General features: G+C 37.5%; 1 protein-coding gene across 1 annotated transcript in view; it reads left to right on the top strand.

Annotated features, from left to right (window-relative positions):
* LOC124170083 overlaps positions 1-23,219 on the top strand; it is a 247,049-nt gene that overhangs the window by 102,177 nt on the left and 121,653 nt on the right. Inside the window, exon 8 of the mRNA XM_046548777.1 lies at positions 11,278-11,430. Coding sequence (XP_046404733.1) covers positions 11,278-11,430 — 153 coding nt within the window. The remainder of the gene's footprint in view (positions 1-11,277; positions 11,431-23,219) is intronic.

Below are 23,219 nucleotides of genomic sequence, written 5' to 3' on the forward strand. Positions count from 1 at the left end.
ATGCATGGTTTGGCTTTTACACTGTTTCGGCAACTACTGAATTTTTTCAACCCTCTATGGCCAAATTCGTCCTTTCATGCTTCACGAATCCGCGATGAATTACGTGGCCTAACTTTTTCTGTATTTAAGGACGCGAATTGAACAGGGGTACGTCATCTGCTGACTGATTCACTTCACTTTTTAGATGCGTCATTGCTAGATACGATTTGAAGTCTACCAGTGAAATTTACTTCCGTTGCATAACCTGTACAATCTCCTGGCGTTAGTGCAAACGATGTCCAGTAAGTTGATAAGCTGTGACCTATTTTCCCCTGAATTGTAATGCGGTAATTTGCATCATCAAGTAGGTCCATACCTCCCATGTATTTACTATACTCCCCAATAACACGAATAGTATTTTCTTTTACTAACATAGAATAGTATGTGAAATAGTATTTTCTTTTTCCTGCTGAAACTTTTCACTGTGCCCAATGGAAGCGAAAAACTTGTATTGCTGTGTACAGGTACAATCTACTTATCATTTCATCGAACAATACTTAAACCTTCGGCTTTATCAAATGTTTGTTTTCATGTTCCTCTCGCCTTCACGTCGATGGTTTTATTATATTCTATCAGGCACTCTTCCGTTATATTTTCATGGATGGTTCCAGTGACAAATAATCCTTTTTATTTCAAAACAATAAATAGTCTTCAAGAAGAAAAGATGTTATCGAAAAACATACCATGATTCAGTGATCAGGGATAACCTTGAGAAATTCCAGACTAACACTTGCTTACAAGCCTAAATTTCGATGGAAGTAATTTTATATCACCTGGTTGAACCCTAAAACCGTCTAACATAACCGAATAACATAAGCATCAAAGTTAAAAGCAAAATCTAAAAGGCTTGTTTTAAAAGAACATTTAAATACTGCAGTGACCAAAGTAAGGTACCATTTGCTCATTATTTGAAAATTTATGCGAAAATATTCCGAATTGTAATAATTTTTTAATTCAAGTGGTCAAATTGAGGTCATTATTTACAGATCTGTCATTTTTGTCCAGACAGGAATTGTCTGAAAAGTGTAGATTATTTATTATTAATCTAAATATGTTTTGGTTTAAACTTTTCCGAACCAAATCTACGCCTTCATGTTTTCTTTCACCCAATATCTTGTTGTGGAAGTCGGTGATATTGCTGAATCGTGAAGTAAGGAAGGACTAATTCGAATTGAATGTACAAAGTTTTGTGTTCCATTGCACCCGAAATGCTTTCATGTAATTCATAAATAGTCATTGTTTGTTGTAATTCAATCGGTTGTGATAAAAATATCAATTAAAAACTGGAAAATACGTTATCTTCTGTAAAAATATTCACTTTGACTCGTTTCTTTCAAGCCGTAATTCATCTCTAATTTATATTGGATTTAGGTAAAATAATGCAGCATCTCATTGGAAATATAATATCTAAGAATTTTAATTATCAAATATGACAATATCTGTCAAATACGAGGCATAAAAAGGCGGGGATTATATCTGACAGTAAAAACGTCATAATCCTACGTGACGGAAATATGTGGTAATGCGGGTTGCATACCACCGAGGAGGGTAAACCACCGAGCTATCCAGGCTAATCTAATCTCCAGTGTTTTCGGCAGTGGATAGCTCGGTGGTCTGAGCATCTGCCCGGAAAGCAGAAGGTCCGTGGTTCGATTCCCGGTTCAGGTGAACTTTTTTCCATGTGTTTTCGGCCTTCATTCCATCTCCACGCCATAGTGTCATTGTCTCTGCATTAGCGGAGTGCGGCAGAATACTACAAAAGGATTATAGGTTACTTAATTTCCTTGAGGAGCAGAAGTGATGCCACAAACTTGGCCCTAAAACTTTTGAAAGTGACAGTACGTGTAACTCTGATGTAAATATAAGTGAACTTGCGGATATTTTCATGTAAAAATCCCCATTTCTGAGTTACTCTTTCATTTTGATGGCAATTGTTTACCAACTTTTATAGTACGCAACTGACTTGAAGAATTATCAGGAACACAGTTGACCAAAGCGAGGCCTCTGTATGAAAAAATGCTTTTCCAACGAAATTTGAACGCAAATCCTGAAAGGAACGGAGAGAACCCCGAATTTCCTCCCTTCAGAGGACAAAAATACAGCTATAGCTATAGCTTATTCGCTTATGTATTTCATAATTACATACATTACATAATAATACATTGCACTCAAAGGGAAAAATTATTTTGTACTGCTCTTGATACTGATCTTTTTTTGCTTGGTACAATTTGACACATCACCAGCCCACATAGCACAAAATTTCTTCTGAATATCTAGAAAATATCTTCAATATCTTAGATATCTGAAATACCGTCTAGATGTCTAGAAAATATTTTCAATCTCTTGGATACTTTAAATAATATATCCTACTTTACATTCCTAGAATATTTTTGTGCTACACAGTGGGGACCAGGGAGTTCGAACCTCCCTTACCACCCTCGAAATATTTAAACATGTTTACTTATCTTCACGAAAGAAAAAAATAATTTTTTTTTAATTTTAGGGGGGTCCAGGAGTCCGAACCCCCCTGAAATATAAAAACACATTTACTTTGATTCATAAAAGAAAGAAAAAATGAAAAATCATCAATTTTTTTGTTTCGTTGGGGGAGGGGGTTAAGACCCCCTTCGACCCACTCCCACCCCCCCCCCCCCCCGAAATCCGAAACATAAAAACACATTAACTTTGCCTCATAAAAGAAAGAAAAAATGAAAAGTCTTTAATTTTTATATTTCGGGGGGTCCAGTGGGTCCGGACCGAAATATAAAAACACATTTCTTGCCGTATAGAAGAAAATAAATTTGAAATTTGGGAGGGTTGGGGGGGGGGGAAACCAGACCCCCTAGACCCTCTTACTCGCTATTCCACTGATTGAGGCTCTGTAATACATTCAATAAAAAGATCATAATGATAAACTGTGTTGATATTCTTGCCTAATTTTAAACCATCTGGGTGGAGGCACGTGCCCCCTCTCACCCCCATAAATCCTCCAATGTTGGCTGGGATCATTAGCGAATCATTTACCCTGAATTTTCCCAATGGATTCAATTTGAATATGGATGTCTATAAAATATCTTCTCAAAGATATCTTGTAGATATCTGAAAGGCGGACATTCAGATATCTTAAAAAATCTAGAAGATATCTAGAGGATATTACAAGATATCTTTTAGATATCTAGAAAATGTTTACAACGTCTTCAGCTAATGTCTAGAAAATATTTTGTGCTATGTGGGAGGTTAGCGTCAAAGACCCTTTCCGTTGCATAGGTTTGACTTTTAATGCGCCAGATAGAAACAAAGAGTGGAAACCAGGACAAATATGCACAAGGGCGTACCCAGAATCAAAACTAGGCGTGGGGGCAAGCCATGGTTGTTCAAGTGGTAGATAATATTTAAGCATGGAAAAGGTGAATGAAACCAACATTTTAAGGAACTGTAACAGTTTTTCATTAGTTTTTAAAAATATTTGCTTGAATGAATATTATTTTCCTTGAAGACATTTGCGATTTTTTCTTCTGAGGGGATTAGGGGGTGGGCAGCTGCCCCCTCCTGCCCCTCGCTGGGTACGCCCATGAATATGCAGTAAATGCAGTAAATCATTATATCCAACATAAATTGAAGCAGAATGATATATTTGTACTTAAAGATTAAAATTTCCCTTTGAGTGCGTATATATTTAGGTACATACGAAATATTTGCGACGTGTGGCCGAAGACAACAAAAGGAGCAATGGAAACTAAATGCCTTTGAGAAGTAGAAAAGACTTACATTAAAATAGCCCTCAAAAATTCTATAACAGGCTATCTCTGAAGGAATATGCTGTCTGCATGCAGCGTCGTACCACCGCCTTCCTCGGTCTGGGTCGTTTGGCACCACAGAAGAAAGCTTTTTTGGCGTTTAACGAGAGGTAGATTCACATATCGGTATACAACAATATACGTAAGGTTTCCTCACACACATTTAAAATTCTCATTTTTATCTACTACTTATTTATACACGAAATAACGTATACGACAATGCACTCCTTATGCAAGCAATGCAGAGATTATGAGATTCACACGTCATCAACATGGCGTCGCCCGAGAATACGTTTTTGGAGCGGAATCCGAGTTGAAACTTCAAACTGCTCTAGGGGCGTAATAATTCAGCGCTGAATGCTAAAATTCTGTGAGACCCTTTCTAACATCCATTGCTTTATAAATTAAACATAGTATTTGGTAGTGTTAACCCTTCTATTGCAAGGGAACTACGTGCTGTGAGTTTTCATTGTAACTCTAATGTAAGTAAACACAATTTGTGCCTTTATTGTACCCCTACGTGAATTGATTGCATATAGACGATGAAGTTAATAATGAAGCGATAAGTGTAGTAAGTCGTGGATGTAATATCTTCGACAAATTTTTTTATTTCTTCCATGCTAGTTTAATCAACCGTATACATTTCGATTAAAGGTATCTCACTATTGCCTATAGGATATGTTTCATATTTGAACTAGTTGTAATTTAGGGATACATCGAACGCAGATAAATTTTCATTCGTTTGTTCGATTCTAAGTTCTGTATGATTTTATTGCCTATTGCCATTTCATTGTGACCTTTCGCCAGTGTTTACAGTTCATGCGATATGTTGCAGTGTTTTTTTTATTTTGGTTATATTTTGGTCACGGTAAGAGTGATGGTGAAATTCGAAGTTTTTTATGTGACAATAACTGGTTTAGCAATTTGTTTCAGCCTATTCAACTCATTGTCTTTGCAAAGCTAATGTGAAATAACGTGATGTGATTCTAAGTCGTTAGTGATGAGGGGGAAGTGAGGTGTGAAGAATCCTTTCGAACATCAAAGAGTGCAAATACTTTTAGTGTGAGCAAAGTGATTGGAAAACCGATTATCATGTTTTATTAGTGTTACATTATGGTGTTTTTTATATTTATTGTGAGGCAAGTTCTTCATTGAATCAGTTGATTAGAAATATAATGATTAGGAATATACTAACGGTCAAAAAGGCAGCTCGAGAAATGTGTGCGTTTAGTGCTTTTTGAGATATTATGAGCAATAAATATGTACAAGTAAGGGTAATTTTGCTTTGTTTTTTTTATATATAAGCTCCTCTAGTACACTATTTTCCCTGTTTCCGCACTTCTACGCTGTCAATATTTGAAAATTTTAAATGTAGCGAGACAAGTTGTTGTGTTTGCTTAACTCTAACATTTTGGGAGTTCCAAACATATGTTACAAATTGCTCGCCCGTAGGTATTTGCAATGTATTAAATGTTGACGTTGCTAATTATGTTTTTCTATAATTATCACTTATACACCAATGAAAATAAGTATCCTAAGTGCTAAAAATATGCAATATATATCATCAATGAATACAACGGCTGTTTGTATACAAGGATAACTGCATCTCAAACATAAAAATGCATTGTTATTATGCATTAGTCTCTCCTTTCTCCATGGTATCATATAATCTTGTGTGTGTAATGACGAACAAAGATTTAAATTGATATCCATTACCAAGTATAAATTTCTATGCATCAATTTCTTTTATTTGAAAGTTTAACTTTAATGATGAATGATTAGCCCTTATTACAAGTGAGAATCATTTGATTTCCCGCTCGTTTTTATTTGAAACAAAGCATTTTTATTGGTCCTTCACGCTACCGCCGACTTCGGATTCAATATTTTTCATGCCTATCTGCTCTTCCTATCCGACACCGACAATTAGGGTTTTCTCCGGTAGCGGCCAGGAACTGATCTCTTCTCCGCCAAGTTACAGACTTCAGTCGGGAGAAAACTACGGTAGAAAACAGTTTCTCCGGAGAAAAGAGATTTCAAGTTGCAGACTTAGGCCCCTGGGGGTATAGTAGTTTCAAATCCATGCGTTTAAGCCTTCTCAAGCGCCTTCCGGTGCCCTAGATTGGCCCCTCAGTTTCATCTCACTCCAGAGCCAGACGTAGGTATCTCTTCTTCCCATTGAGACACTGCGAACCTCGACATCCAGTTATAGTTGGTGTCAATAAATGCGGATTCGCACGATGATGTCTTTGTTTTGGTGAAACGAGGGAGCAGCACGAAGAACGTCTCAAAGCCGTGTAAGGCGGCTTCAGGAAGCATGAATCGCGCTGAATTAGAATAAATGCCAATGGAGAGCAAGCTTATGTCGATTTTTAGGGAAAATAATCTCGGCAGAAGAAGGAATACTTCCTCACCCGGAGAACGTAGAAGCCATGCGCGAGACAGAAAGGCCAAAGACAAAAGAAGCGGTGCGGCGATTCCTGGGTATGGTTCATTACCACTTTAATTTTTTGGATCACCTCACTCACATGACTCGATTATTACGATAATTATTATATTGCGAATGAGAACTTGCTTGAGCTAAAGTTCACGAAAAATCGTTTGCTAAAATAAAGAAGAGGCTCACCAAAGCACCAAACCTGGGTGATTTTTGACCCAAATAGAAAATTTAGTTTCTCAGAAGATGTTTAAGTTTATGGTTTGAGGGCCGTATTTGAGCAGAAGAAAAACAACGGGAACTGGAAAGTCGTCAACTTTGCGTCCCGATCTCTCACGGAATCGGAACAGGAGTACGCGCAAATGGAATAGAAAGAATAATTAGCTTTGACTTCGGCGTGTGAGAAATTCCCCCATAGAACCAAGGATGTCATTTCATTTTAAGGACGGACCATAAATAATTAGTGCCCTTGTAGAGTACGAAAACTTTTAGTGATTTATCCACGAGGTTGCCAATATTTCGCATGAGACATCTAGATTACCAGTACACCATTTAGTACGTTCCTGGAAAAATTTATTTCACCCCAGATGTTTTTTCAGAGCACCGCGGACCTGGAACACGAGTTGAGGACATAATTATGGCACAAAAAGATGAAGCAATGGTAAAAAAAACTGATAAAAAGCTCTCCCAATGTCAGAAAAAAGGCTGGAAGAATTCAAAGAAAAGCCAGATGAAAGCGACTTTAAAATAAATAAGGTGATACGTTCGTTATGGCTGGCCTGTGCACATAGAAAACTTTTAGCAGCCATTGCGGAAGTAATATGAAGACATAGGATATCTCCTTGAGGGAGAATAATAACTTATGCATGGACACAGAGCTCTTTTCTGGAGGATTTAAAGAAGTAGATTCTTGACAGATTATCTATGGGGCATATATGAGTGGGAAACTGTAGTGAAAGAGCGTGAGATTCATTTTGATGGCCGGGAATATCGGTAGTCATACACAATTCAGTAGAAAAATGAAAAGAATGTCTAGAGAGGCGTCCACTGCGTGTTTAATCCCCGATATCATTTTCTATCTCGGAAAGGCCATGGATGAAGGTAGGAATAGGTATTGTATCCGTCCGCAATAAAAACTTAAGCCATGGAGGATTAATTTGGAGATAGCCTGAGGTGATGAGGCTGTTAAGCACTACCGCAGCAACATTCATTGAAAAAATCAAAGCAAATTCCTCCAGGTTTGGAATTCCTGAAGTTGTTAAATCCAACAATGGGCCACAGTTTGGAGGACAAATTTTTGGAATTTAATAAAGAATGCAGATTCCGTCTACTAACGAGCAGTCCCTTAATATCGAGAAGTATTTACCAAGGAAAATGAGCAGTTTTAATAGTTAAAAATCCTACTGAAGGAGAAAGATCCAAATTTAGGGTTACTCGTCTACTGTTCAATAATCCTGGAAGCCGAATATAGCCAAACAGAGCTGTAAATGGAAAGAAATTAAGCACAAATCGTCCCACTTCCTCGGACTCGTTGACGCCATCGTGGTCCTACCTGATGGAGCACGGGGAGAAAAAAGGAGTAAAGAAAGAAAAGGCCAACAAGAATTACAGTAGAAGACATATCACTCGAGCTCTGCCCGAGCTGAAACCAAGGACGTAGTTTGGGCGAGTTTCTGGAGACACTACGGGAAAATTGTTAACAAATGTAACTAGCCGTGGTCATGCGACAAGTAAATTGACGTTGGCGTAGCTCGGCAAAATCGAGCGTTCATCGTAGTGGCCCAAGCGGCGGTGCAGAGCTGCCGGTCCGGAGCAGGAGAATTCCACTGGGATGAAATAAGATAAAAAAGTGGTCTGTTGGCTAGGAAAATAAATATGCATTCGTGAGAGATAAGAGAATTTCTTTCTTGTGGGGAGGGGAGGGTGTTTGGATCCATGGGCCGGCCTACGCAGTTCACTGACAGCAGGTGGTTGCAGTGATTCATTGCTGACTTTAAGAAGAACCTAGCTATAAGACGTCCCGCGCCAAGATGGCTTCGCGCAAACGGGGCTCGCGCCCAGACGGCCCACAGTGGGCTGAAATCGAAAAAAGCTGGACAAAACCTTAGAATCGATTTTTTTAATGCGGAAATTGAAACTTTGCACAGTTGTTTTCAATACATTAGTGCGTTTTATGACGCAAACTGTTTTTCATAGGTAAATTTGTAAGCAGTTTACTTGGCCTCAAAATTAAACAAAGTTCGAAAAAATTACTCGCATTGAATTTTTTTCGAAATTCATCATATTAAAACTAATGTCACACCTTCTGCAGCTATTCAATAGAAACTAAAATTTACAATATTATTATGACGTTTATTGTTGTAAATTATTGGTTACTTTCACGACTCATTTGTATTGCTTGTGGCCGATACGGTACAAAATGGCGGACCCTGTTTTTCGTCGAAATTTTGTGTTTATTTAGGATTATAAAAAAGGATCACCGAGACACCTCGAGATATTTACAACAAAACACACGTAAAACTACACGTTTACAACAAAACCTATAGCTTATGATACCAAAAGGAGAATCTCGACCACCTGCGACGCCGAAATTCAGATCGATTTTTCGAAGTGCGGCGCAGTTCGGAGCTTGCTGCTGGCCACGGGGAATACCGTGCTCGACGGACGTTGGAAAGTGAATCTTTTAGCTAGTGAATTGTGTATAAGATATAATTTGCTTTTCCACTATTTTACTTTTGATATAATCTAATTTTTTCGCTGCCTTGCGGTATTTATCGTCGATACGATAGAAATTGGAGGACCCTATTTTTCGTCAAAATTTTGTGTTCATTTGGGTTGACAAGATAAAAAAATGGATTACCGAGATACTTCAAGATATTTACTTTAAATTACATCAAACGTTTTAGAGTGTCTATCCAAAGAAATCAACCATGACCGTTAGTATAAAGCAAAATAAAAATAGTTATTTTTTCCGAGCGCGCAGTCCGCGGCAGCTCCCTGATGGTATGGAATGCCGTGACGCGGCGTACTTTACAATTTCCTACGTAAAGTCATAAAAGGCTTTTTGCGTACATCGTCAGTTTTATTATTTACTTAATAGGATACACATACTTAAGCCTTTTTTCTCTGTTTCTTCATTTAAATAAAGGATTAGCATTAGTTAGGTTGATAGCTGTTGGACACACCGCACACGTGATTGCATGACTTGGATTCGGTATTAGTACTGTCCCTTCTAACTCCATGCTGCAGAATGTTCGATCAAGAGTCTAATGATTAGATTTAGTTCATCAGTCCATTCTGCAAGCCTCGGGATTTGTTTGTAATTGTCTTTGTGGTGTTCGATATAAATAGAATCGAATTAGGTGGAGCTTTCGAAATAAGTCTTAATTGGTTGTTATTCTCGAGTGGTTTCTGATGACGCTTCCCATTTATTTTGATATCAACTTTTTATAAAATATCGCTTGAAGATGAAACTGAGACCCTTGCTATCTTATACGTTTCCTAATGAGTGAATTTTTCTGTCATATAATTCGCATAATATCAACCGCAGCAAAATAATCGCATCTTACGACGATCGATTGAATTCCGGATTCAACAATTTTTACAAAGCATTGGAAGAGTAACCTCGAATCCAGGAATTTTATTTATTGTTTCCAAACACTATTGTTTCATTTTTCAAATCACTTCTGGTTCCATGTCAGGCAAACGAGTTACCAATAAAACAAAATATACGTCGTAATTGAATGAAGGGTAAATTTGAGAGGCGCCCATGTTATCTTAAAAGAAAGAAATATGCTAGCTCCACGTATATATAACAAGACAAATTATTGAGTACTCCAAATACAAAATATTTCACCAGGTAAAATGATAGATATTTAGTAATATATCGTTTCTACAAGTGTTTTTATTTGCTCTCAATATTAGGGCAAGGGCCGTCGTCCAAAGATCAGAGTCGCCCTTCAAAATTTTCATACTACGACATTTTTCTCATCCGGTCAAGAGAAACAGCTTGCGCTACCCAGGTACAGACTCGGGTCAGGAGGAACCTTTGAAAGAGAACTCTTTCTCCAAAACGCAACGTCTAAAGTCACAGACTTACCCCACTGAATGCTTCACCGTGAGCTAACACGACACATAACTGGAAAACAGAAATTATAAATATGAAACATGGCGTCAACATGTCAATAATATTTGGCTCAAAATTTCCCGTAACTATGCATCTGTTACCGACGTGTATATTCCCATATCCTATCAGTTTGAAAATCTATAATTTCATTGGTATGTAAAAGTGATACAGGAGTTTTTTTTACAAGGACTATATGAGTTTGACTTGAGGACATTCAGTTGCTACTAGACGGTTTAATGGCTCACTATCATGAGCATCGATGGTTGATTTGAGGGAACACATCGTAGATCATCTTACTCACCCAAATAAGAGAAAATTTGGAGGGACAAGCCTGCTCTCCCGATTGGGCCCCTTGTGATTTCTCTCTCAGGGGATTTTCAATCCCATATTAATGAGAACAATTCAAGGACGTGATGAGCTTTGAAGACCAAAATCCTTGTAGATATCGACAAATATACCTATGCTACGCTATCAAGAGTCGTCGCAAACGACATGTATCCGTTTACTCAACCTACGGGGAGTGGGGAATGTCTTCAACCTGATTTTGTGTTCAAAATTGTATATAAAAGAAATTAAAATACATGCGTTCATTATTTTTTTTAAATTATTGGTCACATAATGGGGTTCATTAAGTTTTGAAGAATGGGAGTTATGTTGCCGTACCCTGATTCTCAACGTGATGAATTTATTGCCAAATAGGTGCTATTTCCCAGCATATGTGCTTTCCTTATTGGTAGGGTACGCGACTTGCAACATTATTGTGGGTGATGTGATCATTTAAGTATCATTTTTAAATTTAGGAGGAATAAATGCCATGTGTGAAAATGACTCTTTCGCTGTTATACAAAGATGTTAATGTGTGACGTTTGTGACATTTCCAGGGCTCTTCACTTACATAGGAATCCTGGCATCACTAGCATCTTTTTCTTGGACCCTCCATTTGTTCCACTACATGCTTCACTACGATGGACTCGTGAACAACATGAAGTGGTTTCACAGAGCCACTGACTTTCTGGCTCACTTCTTAATCGTGGGTAAGCACTGCCTTTACTCATTTTACAGTACATTTTACTTATTATTTTCTGAATGAGCTCCCAATTTTATCACAATTTATTATACCCTCATATTTGTTTTTCCTTCCGGGAAAAACCTTGCAACTCCAATTAAGACCAATTCTTGATTAGCTAAAGGGCTAAAATCTTCGGGATTGCTCAAAATTGGATTACAATGCAATGTTCTTATACTTTTTCTACCATTGGAAATGTACCTCGAGTAATATTTCGAAGTGAACATTACATATGGTGTTCTAAGCATGGCCCATAAAATCCAGTGAAGGCGCTGACATCTCAGTATGTGCAATAAATAATCTGCTTTTTAAACGTAAAGTACCTCTATCTTTTTTTTAAAGTTTATCTTGAACAGAAAGCTACAATCAACGATTCCTATAATGACTTTTTCTGAAAATTATGCAATCACTTTCAAAAGTCTTAGGACAAAGGTTGGGGTGACAATTCTGCTTCTCGAGAAGTTTTTAGCTTCCCTTACTCTTTTTGTTTTCCGTGGTAACTCAACGGAAATATTTCATTTGCGCGTGGAGAAACATGCTCTTAGAGCGATATTTACATGAAAATTGATTATTCTGTTTCCTTTAATGCCGGATTTAATGATTATTTCGTGTGCATGTACTACGTACTTGACCCGGTTTCAGTTGGTTTCTTTTTTACGCATTATAATGCCTTCTATGCAAAGAGTTACGGTGGCCTAGTGGAGTAGATGAGCGGCTGAGATTGTGGTGTGTGCCAGATTGAATCCTCAAATTAGAATTTTATGGTCATTTTTTTCAGGTCCTCCACTTGTTTTCTGTTTTTTTATATATATTAAAAGCCATTTTAAATTTCCTGTAAGAGTATCACATACTTTTCCTTACCGTAAGGCGCCATACACAAGTAAAGCTATGGGCTAGTGTGGCCTTATCCTTTTTAAGATTGGCCACATTTAAAAAGAAGGTATTCGAAAAAGAGTGTCAGCCGGTGGTTAAGAGCGGATTAAAACCCGGCGTAAGCGTTATTGAACAGTTCAAAGATTTGCGCGAGGAGTCAGACATTTTGTTTCATTAGTAGAAATATGTATATTTTTTGATAATATCGATCTTGATTATTTCTCATAATTCATTTACTTCGCACTATCCTCGGTTGTTTTGATTGTACTATCAGATTTGAAAACTTACTTGAACCTTTGTGGAATGTGCGCATTTTGCGATCATCGCTATTGGTTAACCTACCTTTTTGTACGTCATTATGTGATGTCTTATTTGAGTAAAATAGCGTAATATCCTTCGTTATTCTCACATATTACTTCACTAGGGTTTCGTGCTAAATGCATTCTATGGTTTTCAATCAATGCAACAATCCAACTTATCTCCCAGGACGGATTCGTCCAATCAATCGGTGGGCTGAAAAAGAAAACTCGTTTAAATCATTTCCAATTGTGAATGCAAAACCGGGAAGGCCAAAAAATCTGACTATTTATTGTCGTGGCACCCTTTTATATCGTAATTGCGTTTGGTCGAGCCCATTTTTAGTATTTCAAGCATCACTATTTTTATAACGATCTTTAACTAATATATACGTTTCTTTTGTACTTTATAACATGTTTCTGACATTATTTTTAAATTCATAACATTTATTTTATCAATGTTGATCAGTTAAAAGACTTCTCATACGAGTCCTATATAGATTTTAATCATGGGTGCTAGCATAATTTTATAAAATAACCTCAATTCTTCTTTTCAGTGCGCAAATTAGAAAGCACGATTCTTATTTTTCTTTTTAGTATTCTAAACTTTTCCTCGCTTGAGGAAATGCTTTTTGAAAATAATATGTGCACCATGGCATTAGAGCCCGGGTCTATGAAGTTAATCAACGCGTATACCATTTCACCACATCAATTCAATTGAACGCAAATGAATGATTAGAAAATAATTTTGGAGTGGTATCTATTGAAACGTGAATCGTGGAACTGTAAACCATGGCAAAGCGTATGAAAAGGAACAATAAAGTATTCTTATTCACCGTTCTTCCTTTAGCTTTTATTAATTGTTGGTGTAAAATGTATCTTTACCAACCATGTGAAAGAACTGAATAATAATTTTAACAATCGATACATAGAAGCCATAAATTATCATGTCCAAAAAAAAACCTGAAACTTCATCACAGAAATCTAATAACAATCCATTCTGTTACGAATTTCTAGTATGTAAAAACGGAAGTTTGATGTAGTTTTTAAGTAGTAATCATGTAACCAGGAACTGCAAACCGTGAAAAATGGAAAGATAAAATCAAGGAAGCATGTGGTTCACAAACAATTTATTAAATAATTTAGAACCAATCTTGGACGCATGAGCTATGGAAGAGCAAAGGAATACGCGGTTGAGCGTTACGGGGATAGATAATAGACACAATAGGTAGAGGGCGGAAATACAGTTGCCTAAATGGATGGGCTGCTGAATTTGTCGCAGAATATTGTTTATTACTGGGCAAGGCGTTTCAAGGAAGGCGACGAGTCGCTGATAGACAGGCGAAGGAGCGGATGATCTCTTGCCATCCATAATTTTGAGGACATCAGGATTCCCCATTTGATCGAGGATACTCATTTGTGTCCATAGAGTGAATGCCTTATCCTAAAAGGAGCAATTTCGATGCAGCTACGCAACAGAAAGAAGGCGGGTGATGGAGCTTAGTGTTCAAATCCACAAACCTGCCCTCAAGCCATTCCTAACAGACCGACAAAAATATTCAATGCTGTTATTCAGGGGGAACAATATAGTTAGGGAATAGACTTTTATGAATCTCACTACTTTCTTTGACGTGAAAATTATTCGCAACACAAAATAATGAAGAATGAAACTGTGAAAGAAGAGGAATTCAAACATGCAGAGAATTTGAAACAAATTCTTATATTTCGTGAATTGGTTATATTTTGTCCATTTTTTTATATTATGACACACGTGTATTAGAGAACATTTAATATATCGGTGAACGAATGCATAAAGAGATTGATAATATTGTTCTTTTAAATTATAAAATTAGTCTTTTATATTTTCTGTTAAACAATTTCTGAATAAAAGTTACTCAGAACATAGTGTGCTTAATAACGTGAGGAAAAGAGTGACACTTGCCGTTGGTATGAGTACGTCAACGCCGAGGCCAGGTTATTATCCAATCCTTACCATTGGCCTGCCTTTTTGCCGAATACCGAGATTTAGGTTTATGGTGTCTAACCATTTGCTTCTATAACTACCTCACGAAGCGGAAGCGGTGTTCTTTGCGGAAAATCGTCAAAAACCAACAATCAAAAACAATGGAAACAGAAATTGAAAATGTTTCAACAATTCACTGATATGCAGGACCTTTTGTCGCTAGTCTTAAGCAATTATGTTTACACCGACGCTGAATGTCATGCACCCTTTACTCTCTGGTTACGATTAACCTCTTTTGCAAATCCATTAACTTCATAAAATCATAGCCAATCATGAAAATCTTCTCTTCTCATCATGAAAATCTTCTCCTACCCAATTCCTAACTTTATGACATATAATCGTTAGAAAAAGTGTATGAAGCAGTTACAGGGAATAAAAAATGATTTTGAATACATAAAGAAACACAAAACGAATTTAGGGCCTAAAAAAATATGAACAAAAAATTCTTCTGCGGGATTCGACCCAAAATACATCGCAATCTCTGCCGCCGCTTAACTCCACTAGGTCACCGTAGCTGATTTCTATGAAGGCTTTATAATACGTAAAATGGAAACCAACAGTGAAAACCAGGGCAAGTATGTAGTATGGGCGGACTAAATAATCATTAAATCCTACGTAATTTAAAAGAGAATAATCAATTTGCAAGTAATATATCTCTCTGAGAGCATATTTCTTCACCCGCAAATAAAATATTTTTGGTGATACCAAGGAAAACAAAAAGTATAATGGAAACTAAAATTTCTCGAGAAGCAGAAGTGACGCCACAAACTTTATCCTAAAAGTTTTGATAGTGACTCTTCATTTTCCCAGGGAATTTCCGACTTCGCACATAACTTCTACAGTTTCTATGATCCAATCAACAATTGAATAAACAAACGTCTGCTACAAAACTATTTCAAATTGAAGGAAAACGTTAACAAATTGAATTCAGAGATGAAAAATTTTCAAGAAAGGAGAAAGTGAGGAAATATATAATAATACAATGTGTTACGACATCAATTCTAAGACATCAGACAAGGTTGGTTGGAAAGATGAACAGTTTAGTTAGGATCTATCACGAAACTCTTGTCGGCTCTCGATGAAACTCTCCATGAGTGCAAAAAATGAATGAGTCCAAAAATGAAGAGGTAAAATAGTTGAATTGCAAAATGTAGTATGAAATGAAAGAAAGTGAAGTGAAAGCAAGGAAAACAATAATAATGCAATGTGTTAATACATCGTATTTAAAACATCAGAGCAAGGTAGGCAGGCAAGGTGAATTTTTATTAGAATATTTTATAATATTAGCGCATTTAGGCCAATGTGTTTTAATTTATTTTATCATAATAAAAAATACAGCGCATGATAATCTTTTTACGTAGTACCCATTACGAAACCTTGATAGCTCTTGATGAAACTGTTAAATTAGCTCTTTATTCCTCCTGTCCACTTTAAATTGTAGAATTTATAAAAAATGCCACTAATTTTACTGTCAGGTAAATGAAAAGTGAAAGTGAATAGAAATCCATCCACTTCCAAGGTAGTTGTAAATAAATGTTCTTTTCTCAATCAAAAAGTGAAGCGAACGAAATTTCACATTTTTTTAAAACTTTCAAAATGTAGGAAACCTCTAGGAAAGAATATCTACCGAGCGTAATTTCAATACGAGCGGTAGGTTTTGAGATATTTAAGGTCAAAGTGGAGAAGAGAGGTGCGAACGAAATTAGTGTGCCCATGAGGTGTGACGTCATTTATCCCCAAGCGGAGTTGCTAGCGTCCAAGGCATGTGGTTTGGAGATCGTCACGGTAAACCTACGCCAGGAAGACAGCGTGTTTACCCACGTAAAGTGCTGTTTATTATGTCGAAATATAAATACTGCGTGGTAATAATGTGTTCAAATACATCACGAAATGCTAATAAAATATTCGTCGTTGTACCGAATAGTGAAGTGATAAAAAAGAGGTTGGTTAAGGCTATGGAGAGGAGGAGCGTTCTCTCGACGGAAACGACGGGATTTGTTTGTCAAGATCACTTTAACGTAAGTAATTACAAGAGAATTATGTTTAGGCATAGAAAATTGAATTTTTGCGTTATTTTTGTCGTGATTCACCTCAGTATTGGCTTGCATAATACTTTTCGTAGGCATCGTTATCCCCATTGTAAAAATGAATTTCTTATTAAAATTACAGATGCAAGTAGACGCCGAAAACTTGACGAATCACTACATGGTACGATGTAAGTTAAGGATGAAGAGTGATGTAATACCCCACAAATTTGCATCCCGGAAGAGTTCGTGCGATTTTCTGAATGCTAGGTTGGAATTACCTGCAGCTGAGAGCTTGCCTTTGGTGTACATTAAACGGCAAAAAATGGAATAAGTGAGGCAATCACAGGTTGAAGATAAACAGAATCCGATGTCTTACGATATTTGTATTTTTGCATGGATTTGTCATGATAAGAATATTTTATACAGTGGGCTACCCTCCCTCTCTCCAAAATCAATTGATTCACATGAGTAGTATTCCTATCTGAACTTCCTCAAAAGCATATTTGCTCTATAGGTGTGTACAATTTCTAAGAAACTCACATCACAACCCTCTCTAATCGGCTGATTTAGTGCCACAGGCACCTGAGAAAGTAGTGTGATCCCGAGGTCAGGACAGTGACCTTGTAGGTATAGACAGTGTGAGACGTGTGAGACAGAATACCAGGCTCTTTTTTGGCCTCACGAAAATACCACTAACCTATATTCCTCCCCGCTGAGTAGAAATGTGACTTTATTATACACATAGCCGGCGCCTCTCACTTTCAGGGCCACCTGCACTGCCGAACATTGAAATAAATTAAAACAATTGTATTTTTTATATCATAAGATGGCACTGCTTTGAATATGTGTAAAAACAATATTAATACATCTTTCTTAAACTTTGCATGTGCCTTGATTATTTTTCATTACGATTAAAGTAAAGGTAGCTGAAGATATCTTTTGTGCCCCCTCTATAATTTTTTCGCTACTGTGTTAGAAAAAGTCCTGCCAATTGAAGCCAGAAACAAGAACTGTTGGTGTTAAGAAAAAACTAAAGTTTCTGCCGATGCTGCTACTTCTCATATTAAGTTCTTCCGCCTGGAAAAGCTATATGATATAGCGCCTACTGGGAGTTGCAGTTCAACTGCTGAAGAAGAGTGCGATAAGAGATTCCCACGTTAGCAGCAGCAGCTCTGACATGGAATCAGACAGGGAGATATGTAGACAAAGAGCCAGGTATACTTTAGTACGTTAACCGTTTATGATTGATTTACATATAGTGTGATTTTTTGAACGTCACATAGCTTCCTAAAGCCCGAAGGAAAATTTTCAGCCGCAGTTCGATCGAATGCTCTTTTTGAGTTCCGCGCCCAAGACATGGCAACGCAGCATTCTTTCACTCCTATTTTCTTAATGCCCCAATATAATTTATGCTACATAAAAATAATATATTTTCGGATGATAGAATAATTACAAGAAAAGTAAAAAGTGTTCCTATGCGTTTTATTTTTTCTTTCGGGGTAAACTGTAGAACTAGATAATGTTCAAACATTTTCGTTTACTAACATCAAAATATGCGTTAAAAATACGAAAAAACCATTTCATGGATCCACATATATATTTGCAACTTATTGTGCTAGATGAACGCTGTAGACGCAGCGGTTTTCCCTAGGTTGAGCTTCAGTTTATGAAGTTGACGAAACGGCTAATTTTACGGTGCGCGGAGTCTATTATTGCCCTGCCGTGTCTACATTTTTCAATTTCTCAGAAAACAAAAAATGCATCAGAATTTAGAATAAAAGTTTCGTCATTATTCATCACTTCAATCATTCATTGTTATAGCATTCAAACAAGCTGAGCTATAAAAATGAGATGATTTTTCCAAGATCGCGAGAAAACACGCAAAATTTAACACACCACTAGTAAAATGAAGAAGAAACTTGGAAGATTATCACGCAATACGCACAGAAGAGAGTGAGGTACTGAAAACATCACTGAGATGAGGAGATCTCAGCTTTTACTTTAAAAGTAAAGAGGACAACGAAGTTATATCATGACCCCCCAAATTCTGTTAAAATAATATTTTGACATATCTGATTTGTGTCCAGATTTTTGTGGCAGCTCTTCATACCACCTCTTCCCCTCTTATATTTATGTAACATAGATCCTTTACAAAAAGGGGGGTGAAGATTATATTCGTTCCTTAAAAACTTTTCTATTTGCTAGCATATCATATGCAATAAAAGCAAATAAAAATGGTCATTTCAATGGTTTCTAAGTTTTTTTTTTATTTTCACTCCCTATATATTTTCAGCCTCAGTCAAGTTCGTCTCTTTTGTGACGCTGACAGCCTAAAAAGTCAGTTTTTTGATCAGAAGATGATGACTTTTGTAAAAGTCACTTTAAAATCAATAAGTGAAGATAGGGAGTAGGTTTCCCCAATTTAGGGGTTGCTCGTAAAATTGAAGGGCGATAGAAAGAAAAGTAGGTCATTTTGGGTTTCAGCGACCCAAAGAGAGTCAAAAACACCCTGAATTGTAGCCGAGTTTTTTTCCCTTATTTTGCAGAACAGAGATGCTGGTAATGCTATACCATGACCATGAACCCATGAGGCCCTGACGATATTTCACTGCTGAATTCGAGGGACAATTAAAATAAAACATCATTAACGGTTACAGCATACATCTACGTCCTCCATTAATCTAGCCTAAATTACGGCTTTAATGATTGGGCATTGAGGAACGTTGTTTCAAGATGACCCATGGAAAGATTAGTGCATGATCTCTTTTCGCAGTCTCCGTCATGATTCCCAGTCTCTGAGTAGTGCTCGTAGGAGGCCGACGTGCCAAGCGGTCGTCCCGTCCATATTTCACTTATCCCACGATAGCCACCCTCTCTTCCTGCTGCCATGTCTGCCAAGCCCAAGAAGGACTATAGTGGGAGTCCCGTCATAGTGAACTTCCCTTGACTATCAATGATGTGATGAGGAAAAAGTCCTCATTTAACCGTCGAGCGGGCGCGTCTGATATTTTTACACGACCGGGCGCGTGGCGTAATTTGTCCGCGATAGATGCATTTATATGGTAACACTCGATTTTTTTTAAAATTTACTTTATTTGAAGAAATTAACTCAAACTTTTACATTTATAGGTGACAGAGGTATAAAGGTACATAGGTAGCATAGGTGGTACACGGCTGGCCGCGCGGCATAATTTATACACCACGGATGTCGAGTTCTTCTTGATGATCTATTAAATTTTGCTACAATATTTTGTGCTTTAAAAATTCACGCTATAAACAGTCACAATGAAGTTTTAAGAATACTATAGGCCATTCAAGAAAAGCAAAGCAAGAGGTACACGGCCGGTCGCGCGGCGTACTTACCATTAAACCTTCACCACTAATTCTACTATCAGCTAATCTTTATCTCTCACGTTTTTCTACTCCTATTCTGTCTCTCTCATTTATGGTTTTTTAATTATGCCTTATGCTAAGGATATTTTACGCACGATATTACGTTAATTTTCATAAATATTGTGTGATACATCGACTCATGGCCGTTGTATGCAGGGACCGTAAATTAACCCTCAAGCGGGCAAGCCTGATATTTTTTACACGACCGGGCGCGTGGCATACTTTGACCACGATATATACATTTTATATGATAACACTTCATTTTTGTTCAAATTTATCTTTGTTTTTAGAAATAAGTTCAAGCTTGTAAATTTATAGGTGAGACATATATAGGTAGAGTGGTGGTATACGGCCGGTCGCGCGGCATAATTTATACGCCACAGGTGTCGGTTCCTGTTGCTGATCTAAAACTAAATTGGCTGTATTACTTCGACCTTTGAACACTCGCACTTTAGACAGTCAACCTACATTGTAAGAATGCACGAGGCCATTCTAGACCAGAATGTACGCACAATGCTAAAATTCTTGGTTTTTGAAGATTGGCGTAGGTACTTAATTTATACGCGAGCGCGCCCGCTCGAGGGTTAAGGAAGAGTTCGATGAGGGGAAGAAAGAGGACTCTCCCAAAAAGCGTAAAATGTTTCTACTATTGAGGAAAAGTTCCTATTCTATAAGAACGTGGTAGAAACGGATCTCAAAAGAGCGCTGAAATGCTTGGAAGAGCTGAAGGAAAAATTAAGAGAACTTTGAGGATCGTCTGAATGCCCTGGAATAATAAAAGTACTAATAATAAATAATCCCGTCAGAACCGCCTTCTCATTTACGGTGGCCAGGAGATAATGCGAGAGGAGGGTCTGAAGGTAGCAGAATACTTTTTCAGAAACAAATCAAAGGTTAGTGTTAATCTAATTCTACTTGGGCGTGCTCATAGGATAGGATATTCATATGTGGTCCAATGAGTGATATATCTGTGGGTGGGGCTAAGTACATGTTTGTTCTAGTTGATGATCATTCCAGAAAATTGTTTTGCTATTTTTTGAAGTCCAAAACTGAAACTTTTGATAGATTCTGTGAGTTTAAAACTTGGGCAGAGAATAGAACTGACCGAAAGTTAAAGGTCATAAGATCTGATAATGGTCGTGAGTTTGTAAATCATAAGTTTGAATCCTTTTTAAGGCAGCATGGAATAGAGCATCAGACTAGCACCCCATATACCCCTGAACAGAATGGTGTAGCAGAACGTGCTAATCGCACAATATGTGAAATGGCTAGATGCATGTTGTTTGATTCAGGCTTGCCTAAGGGTTATTGGGCAGAGGCCTGTAACACTGCAGTCTACATTAAAAACCGTGTACCACATAGAGCCATTCAGGGTAAGACACCACAAGAGTTGTGGGGAGGAAAAATTTCATCCCTAAAACATTTGAGAGTTTTTGGGTGTCCCGCGTATGACCACGTTCCTGACCAGAAAAGAGGTAAGTGGGATGCTAAAGGGAAAGGATTAATTTTTGTTGGGTATTGTGAGTCAACAAAGGGTTACAGGTTGATTGATCCTAAGAATCCCTCAAAAGTGATCAAAGCCAGAAATGTTGTTTTCTTAGAAAACTTTGATAGAAAAAATTTGTTGGATGAAAGTGTTCCCAGTAAGGTTGAGAAAAGTGGGGTGTACCATTTTTTATCTTTTTTCCCAAGTAATGAACCCAATTTGCCTGAAAATAATGTTGAATCAATTGGGAATAATGAAAGGATTGAAGGTCAAGATTGTGTCTTGGGTAGGGAATTGCATTCTGATATCCTAAGTGTAGAAGATGGTGATGGATCTTTTGAAGTTGGGGAATCAAATGTAGAAGGGGAAAGAAGGTACCCACTAAGAATTAGGACCCCTAAACAGTACCCTGACTTTGTAACCTCTCTTTTAGCATTGGGCAGTTCTGTAAGTAGTAAGGATCCCATATCAGTTGATGAGGCTTTGACTGGCCCGGAAAGGTCATTTTGGAAGAAAGCAATGAATGATGAAATGCAGTCCTTTGAGTTAAACAAAGTATGGGACTTGGTGACCTTACCGGCTGGGGCTAAAGTGGTGGGGAACAAGTGGGTTTTTAAGAGGAAGCCGTCCTCAGATGGCTCTACTCAATTCCGTGCCAGGTTAGTGGCCAAAGGGTATTCACAGTCCTACGGGGTGGATTTTCAGGAAACTTTTGCACCTGTTGTCCGCAGGTCTACTCTGAGAATGCTAATTGCCCTAGCTGCTAATCTGGACTTGACCATCAGTCACTTTGATGTAAAGGCAGCATTCCTTTATGGCAATTTAAACGAAACTGTTTATATGTGCCAGCCAGAGGGAATGGAGTCAGATAAGCCTGAGAAAGTGTGCAAATTAAATAAGGCCATTTATGGCTTGAAGCAGTCAGCAAGAAGCTGGAATGAGAGAGTTACTGGTGTGTTACTTAATCTGGGATATGAGCAAACTGAAGGTGAAAGCTGTGTATTTATTAAATCATCAGTCAATTGTAATTTAATAATAGCTTTGTATGTAGATGACTTCTATGTGTTTCACAATAATGATGAATGTAAGGATGATCTTTTGTTTGAGCTTCAAAAGCAGTTTGAAGTTAAAGATCTTGGCCAGGCTACTGAGTGCCTGGGAATGAGACTTACGAGGGATCTAGGTAAGGGGACAATTGTATTAGATCAGAGTGGTTACATTGAAAGTGTTTTGGAGCGTTTCCACATGACTGATTGTTTCCCCTCAACCACTCCAATGGATAATAATTTGAAAGTTAGCCAACTTAAAGGCAAAACAGTGAAAGTGCCATACCAAGAGCTAATTGGTTCTCTTTTGTATTTAAGTTGTAACACCAGGCCTGATATATCATTTGCTGTAAGTGTTCTTAGTGGCTACAATAGTAATTATCAGGATGTGCACTGGAGTTTAGCAAAAAGGGTACTGAGGTACTTGAAGGGAACTATGAATATTGGAATTGTGTATAAAAAGGCCAGAGATGTAAATTTAAATGGCTATGTTGATGCTGGTTTTGTGTTTGATGATAGTGATGGTTTATCGTATCGAGGGCAGGCATTCATGCTTGGGAAATGTTTGATCTCATGGGAAAGCAGAAAGTTGAAGAGTGTTGCCCTAAGTTCG

The sequence above is a fragment of the Ischnura elegans genome, chromosome 13 (genome assembly GCF_921293095.1).
Source record: "Ischnura elegans chromosome 13, ioIscEleg1.1, whole genome shotgun sequence".
NCBI classification, from domain to species: domain Eukaryota; kingdom Metazoa; phylum Arthropoda; class Insecta; order Odonata; family Coenagrionidae; genus Ischnura; species Ischnura elegans.